Source organism: Haliaeetus leucocephalus, unplaced genomic scaffold (genome assembly GCF_000737465.1).
Source record: "Haliaeetus leucocephalus isolate CR32 unplaced genomic scaffold, Haliaeetus_leucocephalus-4.0 Scaffold992, whole genome shotgun sequence".
Taxonomy (NCBI): Eukaryota; Metazoa; Chordata; class Aves; order Accipitriformes; family Accipitridae; genus Haliaeetus; species Haliaeetus leucocephalus.
The window spans coordinates 2,013,190-2,030,278 of record NW_010973428.1 but is presented as its reverse complement, the minus strand read 5'-3'; the positions used below and the strand labels follow the sequence as shown (position 1 = coordinate 2,030,278).

At 43.7% G+C, this 17,089-nt stretch overlaps 1 protein-coding gene across 1 annotated transcript in view; it reads left to right on the top strand.

Moving 5' to 3' along the window:
• Position 1: 1 nt before the first annotated feature.
• The window catches only part of IGF2R (insulin-like growth factor 2 receptor), a gene marked incomplete at its 5' end in the record, with an annotated part of 60,814 nt that continues 43,726 nt past the window's right edge, over positions 2 to 17,089 (top strand). The window contains 5 exons of the mRNA XM_010584525.1: positions 2 to 72; positions 7,887 to 8,020; positions 13,968 to 14,092; positions 15,775 to 15,873; positions 16,277 to 16,406. Coding sequence (XP_010582827.1) covers positions 2 to 72; positions 7,887 to 8,020; positions 13,968 to 14,092; positions 15,775 to 15,873; positions 16,277 to 16,406 — 559 coding nt within the window. The remainder of the gene's footprint in view (positions 73 to 7,886; positions 8,021 to 13,967; positions 14,093 to 15,774; positions 15,874 to 16,276; positions 16,407 to 17,089) is intronic.

Sequence of the window (17,089 nt, the reverse complement as noted above, 5' to 3'; positions counted from 1 at the left end):
GCCCCTGCGGCCGGGGGGCGGCGGCGGCGGGGCCGCCGCGGCCCTGAACGACTTTTACCGGGACCTGTGCAGGTGGGCAGCGGCGGGCGGCCGGTGGGACGGGACGGGAGTAGGCGGCGGCTGGAGAGGGCCTTCCCGCGGGGAAGGGCTGTGACCGGCGGAGTGCGGGGCGAGAGGGGTCTGCCGGTGCCCCTTCTCGCTCCTGCCCTCCGCCGGGCCGCGTGTGAACGAGCGGGAAGTGGGGGAGCTCAGCCCGGGGGCTCGCCGGGGCGGGCCTCGTCCCCGCGGCGGCCCGAGCAGGCAGGGCTTGTGGTCGCCCGTCCCGGTGAGGGTCAGGCCGGGAGGCGTCGGGGGAAGCGGGTGTTCGGGGCTTAAGACCGAGCTCGGTCTGGGTCCGCTGGAGGCGAGCGAAGCTGCGTGAGACTCTCCGGAGGGTGGACCGAGGGGTGTCAGCGGGCGGGCGGCGTGGAGCTGTCCCCCGTGGGACCCCGCTGTGTGACTCTGCGGCCGTAGGAAGTTTGCAGGTGGGAAGATGAGGAGACTTGGCTCTGTTCGGGTTGCCTCGGAATGGCTGGTTTCTAGGGCGAAAAAAGCCGAAGTGGTTTGCAAGGGGCATCGCTTGATAGTCTTCTTTGTACTAAGGGTATCACCAAATGCCATTAAGTAACTTGCAGGTGAGTTAAGAAAGCTTCGAGAAGTGAGAACTGCTATGTGGAAATGGCACTGTTCTTCATGTTTTGGCATGTTCCTGCTCTGAATTCAGTCATGGATTTAGTCTGGCAACAATATCTTGCTAGTCTTGTTTTTTGTATCATTTAGCCAGAATATACAGTGGGACTTACAGGAATACGTTGTGTCAATCAACAGCACTGGGCAGACACCAATGTAACACAGTGAATGTAGCACTGAGGGCAGAGGATGGCTCACTGGAGGGAATGGGCTCTTCTCCTGGTGGGATCTGGGGAATAATACTGTTAAATGATGAAAAAGGGAAAAAGTAGGTTTGCTTGCAAGATTAACCCATGAGGGTGGCAAAAAATGGTTTTGTCAGATGACCACCCTGATTGTAGAATTGAGACAGAAATGAGAAACTATTGTGTGGCTTCTGGAGGGAACATCTCTGACTAACAATTTAAAAAAAAAAAAAAAATCTACCCTAAATGACTTGATTCTCAAGCAGTTCCTGTTTTGAGACTAGCATTAAATCTTATGAATGTCTCTTGGTTTTGTTGTATGTCTGTGATGAGAGGAATATTTGGGACTGCCATTGAGAGACATGCAGTCCCTTTTTGGATGCAAATTACTTAAGCTACTTTCCTTTTGTTACTGGTAAGTGAAAAATAAATTGTGAATAGATAGCATAATTGGCAGTTTTCCTTCTAAGATGGCCTGCTTCAAAAACATGTGCTTACTGTTCTGCCATGGTGGGAAAAACTGCTTTGAAGGACCTATGCCTGGTAATCTAGAATGGGTAAAGGGAAAAAACAATGACTTTGCAGTCTGGCAGGTGGGAAGACCCCATGGAAATCAGTGGTGAAGTGTCATCTCGGGCACAGTTGCAGAAAAGCTACCAAGTGAGGGATGATGCAGTTAGCTAACACAAACACTTACACTACTGGCTGATGTCTCAGCCAAAAGATAGAATACGGGTGTGCAGGACAAGTCCCTGACCAACCTGTTTTTGCACTGCCTTGAGACAAGATTTTGATTTGTTTTACAACTGTTAAGAAAACAGTGTTCTGACTTTTGCGTGGCCTAATGGAGCTGGTGAAGCTGCAGTAGCCTCTGTGGCTGGTATGTGAATGTCAAAAGGAGGGCAAGGAAGGAAAATTTTGGGGATTAGAGGAGGTACTGACTGCCCTTTAAATAAAGGTAGAGTGATACCCAGGTTAGGACAGCTGTCTTGCAGGGAGGAGGAAAGGTGTCAAAACTGTTTTGTGCAAGAACTGTGGCATGAGGCTACTTAAACTTGCGTTAGTGGTTTTCACTGCTTGTTTCATGTAGCCTTACTGCTATTATGCTTGGACAGTCTGGGGAAAGAAGAAAAGCTTTCCTTCTCTGAAACTTTGTCAAATGTGATGGCTTGTAGTGACTGGTTTTGTCATGCTTTCTCCTTTGTTCTTGTGCACTCTGACAGCTGACTGTGCTGTCGGGTGACTTGCAATTGAAATTCTCTTTTTATCTTCTGTGTTGAGGTGTCTCCAGGATTGCTGCAGTATGAGCACCTGGCAAAAAATACAGGGAACTGGTTCCATATAGGAAGTTACTAGCCATTTCGGTCTCTTTCCCCTCACATCTTTCATGTGACAACACAGGAGAAAGAAATTCTGGAGTTAATTTTGTGAACTGTTCTTTAAATCCATCTCCTATAAAAACAAAAGAAAGCTTGACAGTTTGGGTTCACCTTCCATGTAACATCAGGGAAGTTGCTGTAAAACTTCCCTTCCCCTCAAAACATTTTCTGCAATATTTTTAAAGTGTGATGGCAGAGCAGCAAATACAAACTGCCTCCTCTGCCTCCTGTTTTGCCTGATAATCAGCCCTGGATGAGAGATGATTTGATGACAGGTAATGTTTTTGTCTGCTGTGCAAGGATAGGAGTTGGTGCATAACTTCTGTAACTTTTGGACTCCAGAGTGGAAGGAAAACCGTTTAAACTGCTGTACATCATAGGATTGCTATTATGCAGAATTTCCAATTTTGGGGTTGTAAGTCAAATCTCCTTTACATTCACTGTTGCTTTTTTTAACAACACAACTCCTACAGTTGACTGTACGAACGGTTTTGTTTGTTCAAACACTGTCTTTTCAGCCTTTGTTGTGAAACCACAACTGTGCTCTTGTGTGCTGCTGGAAACCCTCGGTTTAGCATTCAGCTGAGCCTTGGTGAAGAAGCAAGTGCTGAGTACAGAGAGGTGACCCTTTGGTGAACTTGCTCAGCTCTGTTAAGTGCTTTGACATGTTTAAGTGGGACATGTCATAAATAAGTAATTACTGGACTTATTTGCATATGCACATGGTTGCTTCACATGCCTGGGAAGCTGCCATTATAGTGGCTTAAACGTGATTTCTCAGCCCATAAGCTTCCTACAGCTTTTGCGTACTTGAACTTCAAATTGCTATCCCTTTTCTTACGCATTCTGTAAGATGATGTAGTAGATGTCTTTCATGCTACGCTGTAAACCACCAAATGTCTTTCGGATGGAGAAAGATGAACAGCTTGTGGTGTAACCGTAAGGCTATTACGGATGATGCATATGCAAGAAAACTTGCCTGAAGACATGCACTGTGCATGATGGTTGGAAAAAGTGACAGGTAAGCTGGAGCAGAGCTAAGCATGAGTAGGGCATTAAAAAACTCTTGAAGCATAGCATTGGCTTTGTACCTTCTGCCATTCAAGCTCTCATTGTCTGTAAGGAGAACTTGCTTTGACATAGAAGTTTCTTTACCATACATATTTGTGCTAAAATATTAGCCACATCTAATAATGATTTTTGTGGTGACTAGTGGATCTGAGCTGCCAGCTTCAAATTTGAAGTGGTCATCCTGGAAATTGTTCCTGATCTTGTTCATCTGTGATCATGCTGGTTGAACCTACTCATAAAGACCTTCAGGTGTTAGTTTCATCTCTGCAGTGTTCTGATAGCTGAGGAGCTGCTGGGCACAAAATTATGTGGATGCACATATGGATCCACTTTCCAACTCTGTTGTTGTAGGTTGCCTTGTCTCTGTGCCGAGTTGTCTGTGTATCACCCCTTCAGCAAAACGAGCCACTTCAGTGCATTCCCCAGAGAGTAAACACATGTTTCTTTGCAACTATGCTTTGCAGCTGTTTGGAGTAGGGTGTACTCTTCTTCCTAGCAGTCATCCCTTGGGTAAGAGTTTGAGAATCAAAAAACTTGAGCATGGTGATGAGAATGGTAGCAATAGTGTTTCGGGTGCTCTGTTGCATTTGAAGTGGTTCACTAGTGCTCAAACCTCAAAGTGGCTCTGGCGTGGGGACGCACGTGCTGTGACGGCCGTTAGCTATCTGCACCTTGTCTGACTTCAGTGTCTGAGCTACTGATTTGCAAGGTAAACTAGACTCACTAATGCTCACATCCCTTTTCCCTTTCTCATGTTCTTTTTTCCATGAGTTCCTTCTTTGCTTTGTCAAAAAAACACAGAGCGCTCTTTTGATCTTACGACTTGCTGAAAAGTAGTTTACTTTTCTTTTTCATGCTGTCGCTTCAGCGTCTCAAAAACAAAGGTAGGTAGCCGGAAAGGCTGACCTGCAGGCAAGGTTATTCCCAGTAACTCACTTGGACCTTGCTTGCACAACTGCTTTCGACAGTGGCCTCCCTCCCTCCCTGCTGCCACTGGTGCGTGGCCAGAAACCACTGTGAGCCAGACTGGGAACTGGCCGGGCTCAATTCCCTCTCCACACACATGCGCAGGCACCTGCTGTTTTTGCTGAGTTAATTTTGAGAGAGGGCAGTCCCTGGGTCTGGCTTGTGTCAGGTGCTGAGGCCAGCAACACACAGGGGAGGGGAGAGGAGGAGAGCTGCCCTGGGGGGATTGACCTGGGTGTGTGTTTCAGGGCCCTGACTGTGGGATAGTCCACGTTTGGGTTTATCTGGAAACGGGTTGTGATTTCAGCAAAAATAACTGTTTGACAGTTTTAATCAAGGTGTCGCCCCCCCACCCCATGACCAAGGCTATCACTTTTTAAAGCTGTTGGTATAACAGCTCCCTAAACTAGCTCAGTTGCATTGAATCTGGGATATCTTAAGCCCTTCAAACAAGATAATGTCAGCTGGCCCTGCTGAGGGAGTAGTTACGTGAGGCATCAGTGCTGGTGGAGGTGAGTGCTGAGCAGCTGGAGGAAGCTGGTCCGTGTGCCTCAGCCATGGTCAGGGTGGGTGATGTGATTGCCAACAGATTGTTTCCATTACGGGATGCAGCAGAGACATCAGCTTGTATCTTATTGGAAAGTAGAGCACATGCAACTTGAAACTATTCCCAGGCACTGACTTAATGCCAGGAGTCTTACTTGTGAGAGAAATAATTCTTACTTTTACTGTGAAAGTGTATTTTGCATCTCTCTGATGAGAACAGCTGCTTAGGCTACATCCAGCCTGCTGTTACTCCCAGTCAATAAATCCTGCCCTGCTCCTCCCACCTATTAAAAAAAAAAAAAGTCCCTTGAACTTCCTTGAAAGTAATACTACTCTGAAACTGCATTAGATTTTCATTTTTGTGTACCGCTGCAGTTGTGGTTTGGACCATGATTAAATGTGGGATTTCATATTTCCTTTCTGTGGACTGTTTTGAAGGATTCCTCAGCCTTCCCTGTCCAGGGGCCTGTGAAAGGGTGGAGGGAAGGGCTAGCTTCAGTGACTGCTTTGCTTCTGTTCTGTAAGCTGTTCATCTTGTTTCTCTCTTGCTTCTGGCTTGTGGGTGAACTGACTTAAAGATGGTGGTTTCCTCTGTTTCATAACATGGGACTGGGAAAGAAAAACCCTTAATCTCTCATAGAATGATAATTCTGTTTTGTGAAGGACTTAGATACTCGTTCAGTTCACAAACCGATTTTAATTTGCAAGTTCTCTTAAAAAAAAGAACATACTGAAGAACACTCTAGCTTGATCAAAAACTTCGTGTCCTAGTATTATATGTTAACTTTTTGTCATCTTACAAAACCAGTCAAAAAAGGGTACTGGAACCCTTGAGGAATTTTTCAGTGAAATGCTAATAACTTTCTGGGGCTTCATTGTGAAGAAATTGTATTTTGATTGAAATGCATTTTCTCCTGGAGGTAAAAATGGCTTTAGTCTTAATCTCTTGCTGTTTTCAGAGCCCTTGAAGGTAGAGTCAGGTTCTTCTAAATTTGTGTGTGTGTGTGATTGTGTGTTGTCAAGCTGTCTTGCATTCCTGAACTCTGGTTATTCTGTACTGTAGCTTAATTCTCATCATCATCATGCATTGTGATTGTCTTTATCTACTTCAGAAATGCAAGAAACTGGCTCAGTGCACTAATCAGTATGATTGTAAAATGTCAGCTCTCTCTGCTTATGAGGAAAGAGTAATGGCAAGTATTTGGCTAGGATTGAGACACAATCCTTGAATCTGATTAAAAAGTAATTTTGTTGGTATTTTAGGTATGACTCACTACCTGGTAAGTTATTTTTTGAGCCTTCTATTATTATAGTTGAGCCTTTATATCCCAATATAATTAGGATATAACTTTTTTTTTTCCAGTTTGCAGGGAGAACTCTTGTAGTTGTCCCTAACTTGTTCCAGCCATTAGTAGACTGAAATTAAGGCTGCTGTAGTACAGGGAAGCCAAGAACCCTGTAGTCAGTAATTAAATGGAAAAGTATGTGGTATCTTACTGCTGGCTCTTTGATTAGAGATCAGCTGCACTGGATTTGAGGGAAGTTCTCGGAGGACTCAAAATCTGGAGTAAAATAGCTAAACTGCTGTTGTCTCTGCCTCTCTGAAGGATTGGGCTTCAGAAGTGGAAAAAGAATGGGTTCTCCTCCTGGGGGGGATCTGGGGTAGGATAGTGTCAAGTGGTGCAACACCTATGAGCTAGAGATTAAGGCAAACAAACCTTATGGGCGAAGCTTCTGGTCAACTTTTAATTTCTTGATAGCTGAGAGAGCAGAGTTGAACTCCCTCGCTGGATTTGGTACTAATCTGTAGACGAAGACAAATGCTTCTATGGGTCAGATGCATTAAACCCTGTGTGAGTTGTACATAACTGGAATATCTAATAAAGGCACTGTGCTGTCCTCAGTTTTCTGATGTGATGACTCTGTATTAAATCGTACTGAAGCTTCCACTTGGGATAGAAGGGAATCTCTTGTGTTGCAAAAATCAATACCGTCCAGAGGATGCAGGCTGCCAGCAGCAGAAGAGGTGTGGCTGAGCCGAGCTGACGGCAAATGTTTACTGAGCTGTGCCTTTTTAACAGAGCTTGGCCAGGGCACCGTGCTTAGTAAGCCAGGCTGTCTAAAGAGCTCCTGACTCCAAAGTAGCTGACCTGGGCCTGCCTCGGGACTGCGTGGTGCTGTGTCATGCGGCTGACCACAGCTCGCTGCACGAATCCTTGCTCTACCTCAGAACTACACTGCATTTGATTTTTTTCTTCTGTTACTCTGATTTATTCCCCATTGTATTTAACCAGAGCTTCATGTTCCATTATCAGTGTTTAGACAGCTGACCTTCTGATAAGGCTGTGGCAAGCTGGTGTCACTGAGTTTCTTGTGGATAGCTCTGCTTGCTTTCCAGCTTCTGAGATCACCCTTCAGAAACTGTCCTTTCAATACTGAAATATATAAAAAATGCATAAAGGTGCAGCTAGGCCCTAGTAAGCGTTATTAGCATCTTTCCGTCTGAATGCTGCAAGAATCTCAACCCCAATTTTGACCCTGAAGCTGGGTGGCTCTGCTGCTGGCAGGCAGGATGAGACTGGCTGCTCTCTTCCACTTAGACTTAGCACTTCTGCCGCTGTTACTGCTGGGTACTCCTAAAGTGCAGTAGTGTGCAGCCTGCCAAGGATGTTTGAGAAGTTTATCAGGCTCTCAAGGGAAAAGGTTCACCACCTGTGATATACCTAGAGTGGCCTTCACAGAGATCTGACGGGGAAGAACAGGTGGTTGGGTGTTCAAGAAAGGCAAAAGTGGACCCGATATATGCTCCTGAAGTGGTTAAATCTGTTTTGTTCTTGGCCCTGACACAATAACAATTATTTGTGGTATTTACAGCTGTAGAACATGAATGCGAAACTCGAGTTAGTGGTGCTCTTAGCTTTATAACTTTGTTATTTCAGGGAGTGGTGTCTAGAAGATGGCAGTGCAGACAATACGAATACCAACTGACAACCTTTTTTTTTCTTTTCAGTTACACGTGGGAAGCAATTGATGCGGACAGACATGTGCTTTATAAAATAAACTTGTGTTTTGGCGTTGAAGAGTGTGGAAGATCAAGTGCAGTCTGTGCATACGACATCAATAAGAAGGCGTATCTGTCTGTAGGTAGGTAAACAAGTGTCTTGCCTCATAAGTAGTTCAGAGACATGTTAATGGATGGTCTTATAACTATTGAAACTTTGACATGTTAGCAAAGATTTTTTTTTTTTTCTTCTCAGAACAGTGTAAAACTTTTTCCTGTTGTGGATTTACTGGGGAGATTTAGGAAAACATGATCTGATTGCAGCTAATCACTTCACAGGACAGTGAAACTTATCTTATGGTTTAGTTAAGTGTAATCTAGTGTGAAACTTTGCAAGGCTATCTCAAGTGGAAATAAGTGCATCTACCTGTGTGGCAGGATATGCACTGTGCACAGCCTTGTTTGGAACTTGGTACTGTACACAGGATAAAGCTTAAGTTACAGCTCTAAACGATACCACAACCTAGCCTGATGTAATATCAGCTCTTTGTTCAGAGTCAGGTTACTCTCTGTAATGCAATCTTGGAGTATTGCTAGGCTTCTAGGATGTTGTCTTTAAGTTGTTACACACAGAAAGGAAGTCAATTACATGCAGTCCTCTGTTTTCAGTTACACTTGTCAAATCTGGTGGCTGCTTCAGTAGTTCACAGATGTCCTTGGCATTCTGAGGAGTGGTGGACTTGTGCATGCTGTTCTAAATACGAAACTGGCATATTCCTATACACATGCTTGCACATGATTTCATTGGTCAGAAGCACCTTGTGCTCTGAACAGTATTTATTTGTGTGCTTATTTTCATGGATGCTTGTCACTTTCAATGTTGCTTCTGTGCTTCAGCTAATGAAACAATAATGTAGGAATACTGATTAAGAGGTTTTCTGATAGCTGACTGTTACTTCTAATAGAATAAAGGAATAGCCTTCTGAAAGGTAGTATCTCTTCAGACTGACTCTTAGTACCTGCAGATCTGAAGTTTGGATTTTACATGCTTGCCAATCTTTCCTTCCATTGGCAGACAGCTCTTATCAGAAGCTGAGTCTTCAGTAAAAGCGTTTGAGCTCGAACTGCTGGAAAATGGTGAGGAGAAAGGTGATTCTCGCCTGTATGCAGATGCTAGTCAGACTCCGTTCTCTCCAACCCTCTCCATTAACTGTAGATTCAGACTGTGGTCAATCAGTGCTTTTCAAACAAACCGCTAGCATTGTGACCCAGGCTTATAAAATCACTGTGTACATGAATCAAAGTGTATCTCTGTTCATGGCTGCATGTGTCTTTTTTATGTAGTGCAGTATATCCAAGCTCCAGAGTTTGCTAGGATGACTGGTTACGTTGCATTTGAGTTCAGACTGCAGTTGCATGTAGTAGTGTCCTCTACTCTGAGGAGCGTGACATCTCAGACCACTTGATGCTGTTAATGTGTTTTATTCCTAAAATGTACAGCAAGAATTTTGTTTCCTGCTGCTGTGCATCTCAACTCATATGCATTTGAGGCTTCAGTTGCCCATGGATTAGAAAAGGAAGTAGTATCTGGGCATCTGTTTTAACATGCTTTTTTGAGTGAGACTGGAATGTGGCAGGTTGAGTGAGCTTGAGGAAGCCTGTTCTCTTAAGGGAAGTGTGAGACCTAGAGGCATGTGTAGGTTTTGTTCCATGCTTCTTGTGGAAAGAGGAAGGGAGAACAGAGCTGGGTGATGACCATGAGCAGTATCAAATATTCTGGCGTATGCAAACCTTGAGTGTTTTGTTGCCTGACTGCTACTGGGTGGAAAGAGGATTTAGCAACAATCGTAACTTGGTCTTGCAGAGGCTGTTTGAACTGACTCTCAAGGGTTAAGCCACAAATCCTGTTCAAGAAAGATATGTTTTTAACCACCCTGCAATAAATTAAGAAATCAAGGCAGTGCAGTTAACATCAACATTTAATTTTGCTTTGTTTTATTGGTCAAATTTTCTAAGTTTTGTACTTGTTCATGGTTAGTCTGAGACTTACGAGTGATGCCTGCTGTGCTTCATTGTACTGCCTCTAGTTTCGTTGGAGCTTCAGTACCATCACAGAGTTGAGATAATGCTAATGGGTCATCAAGCTTCTTGCTTGTCAAAAAAAAAAAATAAATCACTCTTAATGAGAAAAGAAGAATCTCTTTGATCCAGGTCTAGGCAGCTGTAGACTCCCAGTGTAGATTCCAGTTAGCTAAAACAGCTAAGCTGCATACTTGTCTTCAAGCAATCCAGCTGATATGAGATTACCTGTATGCCAAAGCTGAGTGCAGCTGAAGGGCTTTGATTTGTATGGAAGAAGGGCAACTTGCCAGCTGATAAAATTTGCTAAGTTGTAAGCTTTCTTCAAATATGGGCTTAATCAGATCTCCTCTTTCATTCTTTCAGAAAAAAATCATTGCAAACAATAGTTTTATTTTTAAATATCAGCTATGCAAGGGGTGACAGCTGTAGGATCGGTTCTGCTTGTTGCTCCCAGCTTTGATAGCTGGTAAGGCTGTAAGCTCTGTGGCAGTAATCAGTCTGTATCCAAGGGAAGCCTTGTGGCTACTGTTAACTGTGTGTCAGTGTGATGTACCAGGGTTGACGTTGGGACCCCAAAGGCCTCTCCTAGAAAAAGCTCTTCAGCTTTATTGATTGACCTTAGAAGTTCTCAGGGTGGAGGCAAATGCTTATTCTTGAACATCAGCGAAGATGGAAATGACGTGGTACTTAGTTAACTTAGTGTGACACCTAGTGACTGGTGTGCCATTTAGCTGGACTACTACTAAAATTAAAAGCAGAAATATTACTCTAACTGTTTGTTAACCTGAGTGGTGAAATGTACACTTTGTCCAGCTGCAGTAGAAGGACTGGACATGAAATGATAGCTGCCACCTAAATGCCCCCTTCTTCTGGACAACTGATCGAATGTCTTCCATAATTGCCTTTCTCCTTCCAAACAGCTGAACAGATGGAGTCAATGAGCAAAAGGTGTTGTGGACAGTGCCTTTGATACAGATTTAGTAGAGCTGCGTAATATGAACTATCTGATGCTAATTTTTGTGAGCTGTACTAGCTGATTTGTAGTGTTAGTTTGTGGAAGGAACACATCTCTGAAGTCATGAAGAAATGCGAGTGATCATTGAAAGAGGGAGCTTGATGTTACGGTAAAGGTGGTTGCAGAACTGGTGCTCTGGAAGGAACCTCATGGGAAACTGATGGCTCATGAGACTACTTGCTCTGTGAGCAGGGATGGGACAAGTCATGTGCCACTGAAGAGGTTCTTGCTAAAACTTCTAGCAAGTTCCCTACCTAGTTCTAAGCATGCAAGGGGGAAGAGAGCATGCATATTGGCCTGTAGTAAACAAGATGTACTGTCTTTACTTGATTTTTCTTGAGTATCACTTTAACTGAGGAAATTGGAGTCACCTCACCAGTGCCTTTAGTGCAATGTAGTGTGTTCTTAGAGTTGAGAGAAAACTACTGCTCACGGAGCATTGAGGTGAGTCCTCAGATGGTGCTGCCATAAGTTCTTTGCTAAGTTGGGGCTTGTAACTGTATACATTTATAACTGGAGAGTTTTTAATCATGTGTGCATATTGTTACTATACACAGCTCTTGCCTAGAAAGTTGTGTTGGCTTCCTTCTCCTAAGCTAGGGAAGAAAAGAGGACACTTTGCCAGCATCTTCTAAGCAATGATGTGATAAGTAGCATTCTTGCTCTCAAAGTAGTATGTAGCTCTTGGGTTTAAGAGACCTGCATGGCACCTTTCCCAGCATCAGTGCTGGAAGTCTTAAAACCTGAAGATAGCCTTTAGATAAGACTGTCAGGAAATATAAAAGCCAGAAACCACTGACAGCCTCCAGGTGCCTGGAAGGTGGCACTGAACCACAGTGGTGGTAATGTGCTTCACTGTTGCAGGTTCTCAGCCTGGCACATACCCTGTGCATATGCATGCTGACGTGTCTCCAGCCTTACCTTCCCTTGAGAAGGCAGAGGGTTATTGAATGGTCTGTAGTATTTGTTGCCCTGGTTATACAGGGGATGCTGTGAATGGCTGCTTAGGTATGAGCATCTTAATGTACCTTCCTGTAACACAGTTAGTGTGAGCATATGCAGGATGAATAGAAGAGCCCTGAGCTACTGAGGGGATGCTGTGTGCATTAGCATCAAGTTTCCATTCTGATTGCCACCATTTCAGCTTTACCTCCAAGTTTGGTGGCTATAGTTGCTTTCTCTCTGCTGCATTTCAACAGTATATTTTTGAGTTTCTTGTACCTTCTTCATGCCCAGTTTGCTTACTTCTGCTCCTTTTGCTCTGAAGACTGTATTACTTGTGTGTAGTGTAGTTTTGCTTGCCTTGAGTGAGGAGATAACAGGCAGGGCAAAGTTCCAGCAAGTGTGTTTTTAAGATGAAACAACATTTGGCCTAGGTGCAAATTTGCAATCTGCAGGGATTACAGATTTGACTTGCTTTCTCCCTAGTGTAGACATCAACAGAAGTGGAAGGGGGAAGCTAATCAATACTCACATTTTATAGCATTCTCTATAGTTCAAACCCAACTCTTTGCAGAAAGAAAACCTACCTATCAAAAATGGACAGGCTGGACTTAGCATGCTGGATCTAAAAGGGCTTGGTATTTAACGCTAACCAAAATAGGTTTGAGCAGGAACATTTCAGTGGCTTGAGCTGGTGCTCATCATGACTTGAAATGTGCTCCCCCTTTCCCGTTCGTCTCGGGTGCTGGGGAGGAGAGGGACGCGCAGTGACGCAGCGCTGACCCCAGCTTTCATGCAGCACGTGAGCTGTTCTCTAGGGGATGGGAGATGCAGGGGGACGTGCGCTGAGGCAGTGGATCTGTGCTGGGTTTGTCTGCAGGCAGCAACAGTGGAGCGGTTGTGCCCAGGCACCAGTGAGTTCTTCATTAAGTAGACCTAAGATTAAGTAGAGCTGGCAATGTGTGTGCTCGCAGCCCAGAAGGCCAACCAGATCTGGGCGGCATCAAAGGGATCGTGACCAGCAGGTCGAGGGAGGTGATTCTCCCCCTCTACTCCACTCTCGTGAGACCCCACCTGCAGTACTGCGTCCAGCTCTGGGGCCCCCAATGTAAGACGGACATGGACCTGTTGGAACGGGTCCAGAGGAGGGCCACAAAGATGATCAGAGGGATGGAACACTTCTCCTATGAGGACAGGCTGAGAGAGTTGGGGTTTTTCAGCCCAGAGAAGAGAAGGCTCCAGGGATACGTTATTGCAGCCTTCCAGTACTTAAAGGGGGCTTATAAGAAAGATGGGGACAAACTTTCTAGCAGGGCCTGTTGTGATAGGACAAGGGGTAATGGTTTTAAACTAAATGAGGGTAGATTTAGACTAGATGTAAGGAAGAAATTTATGATGAGGGTGGTGAGGCACTGGCAAGGTTGCCTAGAGAGGCTGTGAATGCCCCATCCCTGGAAACATTCAGGGCCAGGCTGGACGGGGCTCTGAGCAACCTGATCTAGTGGAAGGTGTCCCTGCTCATTGCAGGGGGGTTGGACTAGATGAGCTTTGAAGGTCCCTTCCAACCCAAACTATTTTATGATTCTATGATAGAGACTCTCTTGTATTGTGCTGACGCTATTTGTAGAATGGCATAATGGCTGAGAAGCTGATAAATAGAAGCTGGTGGGAGGAAGGAATGAATTGTGGTACTTGAAACTGGTTGGTAACAGTTTTCTGATGGAGTCCTTTAGCCCTTGTTCCTAAGGCAGTGGCTGGTTTGTAGTGGCACCTGCTGTTGGCCTTCCTAAGATTCAGTGTTTGCTAAAAACCTTTGAGAAAGTGGAAGTGTGATTAGAGATGTCAAACACTATCTTAACTTGGATCTAGTCTTCCAAATCGCAAGAACCACGAGGAAGGTCTTCAGTGGTACTCTGTTCAAAGACTGTCTTCAAGTGGACTGATGTGTCTTGTGCCACTCAGTGTTTGAAATTAGAGCCTGTTTGTTGAGCTTCTGTGAAGGTGCTGTGTTATGATAACCCCCCCCCCCTTTTTTTTTTTTAAAACCCTAGGTGACTTAGGCTTGCAAAAAGTTTCTAAAACTCTTCTGGAACTCAACACTACACATAACTGCTTGCAGCAAGGCAGTCGGCACCATATTCAAAGCAACATTAACTTCCTGTGTGGGAAAACACTGGTAAGTCTAAATCGTGTGTTCCTATCTTCAATGGAAATGGCATGTACTTCTAACTTGCTTTTTAAGGAGACTTGCTGTACTCATGTACTAATTACCAAACTTCACAGCTTAAGGAAGAGCCAGTTATATTTTAGTAGGGTCATGATCTACTGTGGCTTTCAAAATTCAGTTCCCAGTAGAAAATAATTGCAGATCTGCAGCTTAGCTCTGACTGTGGGCTCTTCTGGGCCTTTAATGTTTTTACAGGGATTGCACTGTAGCATTTTAATAGTGTAATAAAGAGGAATGAGTCAACAGTGTACAGGGTGCTGTAATAATGAGAGCTGTTGTTTAAATGTTGGCTGTGCCCAAGCTGTGGACCTAGGATGGCTGTTTAATAGAACAGCATTGAAGCAAAATGACTGACCTCTGTTATGGGTCAGCATAGCTGACAACAGTAAGCATTGGGTTTTGTCTGCACATCACTTGAACTAACAGTGCTTACGCATCCAGCTGGGTTTCCGGAGGAGTAGTTGTTCATGAGAATCTGCTCAAAGTGTGACTGGAGATCCCCCAAAAGTTCCTAGGGGCGTGTGTGTCTGCAGTTCGTTTCCAGGTGCTTTTGGAGTTACACCTTCCACATGCTTGACTGATGCCACAGCGTGCTCTTTTGTACAGACTGTGATCAGTTTCTCTGATACACAAATATATAAGTACTTATCAGTGCCACTGTTGGCACTGATGATGCTGTTGCACACTCCCTCTTGGAAATCTAGCCTATTCAAACAAAGTGCCAGTGCAGCTGAGATTTAAATGCTTCCTGTTCTGTTTCAGCAGATGACTCTAAATTTAAATTGTTGCTCAACTCCAGCTGTAACACCAGATCATAATGATCTTCAAACTTCTTCTAGTTAGTGTAGTTCTACCACCTAGTCTTCATGTGACCTAGTAAAAGGATTTTGTAATAGTGTCTGGAACAACTTGTTCCCAGCACTTTTTTTTATGGCAGGGATAAATGGGGGAGGGGAATCAGTTTAAATACACTGAAGTGCTTCTAGCTGAGGTAATGGAGGGAGAGTGGAAAAATCTGTTTGTTGTCTTTCTCTAGATAGAGACATTCAGTTGAACATCCAGCCCTGAACCGTAGTAGAACCTCCATATTGAAATAGATACAAATGTGTATAATGTGAGCCTATAAAAATAAGTAGCTGAGATCAGAGGTGTTCTTTCTGTGTAGCAGAAGAGATTGCTAATCAGTCTTGTTGTAGGATAAAAGACAGGGAACTGGTAAACAATGCTTTGCCTTGCTGTTCACCTATTTATATACATTTGTATTGGTGTTTTCCTTTCTGGTAACTAGATGTGACTGGTGTTTGTGCCGATACCAATTGGCATAGTGAGTGCTTCTAAAAGTTACAGTATGATTACTGCATATTAGGACTGGCACACGTTAATTTGAGAATTGGTGCATACGCAGACTGGGAAGGATTTGGCACCCTGCATCTTCCTGAGTTTACCAACAAAGCTGTGAAATAACAAACTTGCTGTTAACGTGTGCTTTATTAAGAAATTTTATGCCCTTGTTCTGTGACATGCTGTATTCTGTTTTTCTTAATCTCTTGAATGAACTTCTTGCTGTCTGCAGATGTAAAATAAAACTGAAGTCTGTTTTTCAAAGAATTATTTTTTTCTCCTTTAAATAGGGTACCCCTGAGTTTGTAACAGCAACAGAGTGTGTGCACTATTTTGAATGGAGGACCTTTGTGGCTTGCAAGAAAGACTTGTTTAAACCTGTGAAAGAGGTAATCTATGTACTCTCCCTGCAGAAGCTACTCTTTACACATCTGGCAGTTTTACTCTAACCACGTGCCCCCACCCCAAATGAATCTTAGCAACCTCTATAAACCTAACTTTTTCATAGGCATATAAAGCATCTGTTGGAAGTTGGTGGAGCTGAGAATTATAAATAACTCTTCAACTTTTTTTGTGATCTGAATGGCTGTTTATAGTAAAACTCTTCTAAAAGCTAGAGCAGAACAGTAACTTTGGATGCCTCATTTTAGTCAGCATATCTAGCTTTAAGTATTTGAGCTTCAAGAAGTGAAAACCTTTTCCACATGTTAACTTGGCTTTATATATGCCTGTTCATAACTTCTCCCTACTTATGTAGCATGGATTGTGTGTAATTTTTTGTTGTTGTTCTAGGTCCCTTGCTACGTGTTTGATGAAGATTTGAAGAAACATGACTTGAACCCTCTCATCCAAGTTTCAGGACACTACCTGGTGGATGATTCTGATGATGATTCCTTGTTCATAAACATCTGCAGGGACTTAGGTGTGAATGCTTGCTTGTATGACTTGTCAGTGTATAAATTTCTAGTAGTGTGGTTCTTTTCCAGTGCCTCAGCTGAGGTTGTCCTATGATCAAAGATCAGTATTTTAGGACTTGCACTATTGTTTTAAGCTACTTTTGATTATCTGAAGGCTGCTTTCTGTGAAGCCAAGTCTTACTCTCCAACTATTGAGCTGTTCAGAGATACGCCTCTTCTGGATGGGCACGTACTGTTAGAAAAGTTGACTTAAACTGGACTGAATGGAAAAGCTCAGCTTGTCTTGTAGCTGCTTCTGTTTGCTGCCAAATAGGACCAAGATGGTTCATAGCACTTCATGTACTCTAAATTTATTACTTTGGGCTCCAGTTCAGGCTGTTGCTTAGTTCCAAGTGAATGTCCTGAAATGCATCTAAAATAGTGTTTAGGTGCTTGGGTAAGTAATGGTGCATCGCTAGCACTTTCATGTCAGTTGGGAGCTATATATGTAAGGAATTAAACCAGCAAAATCACTCATTTGAAACTTGTTGAAAGGGCTGGTTTAGCTGTATACTCCCACTGTAGCTTTTTACTCTGCAGTTAAATATGTATTGTGTGCCCCTGTTAAGGGTTTAATGCTTCTAGTTTTAGTGGGAGGTCTATTCTTTTAAAAATCCCACTAGTCTGAAACTTTTTGTTGACAGCTTTG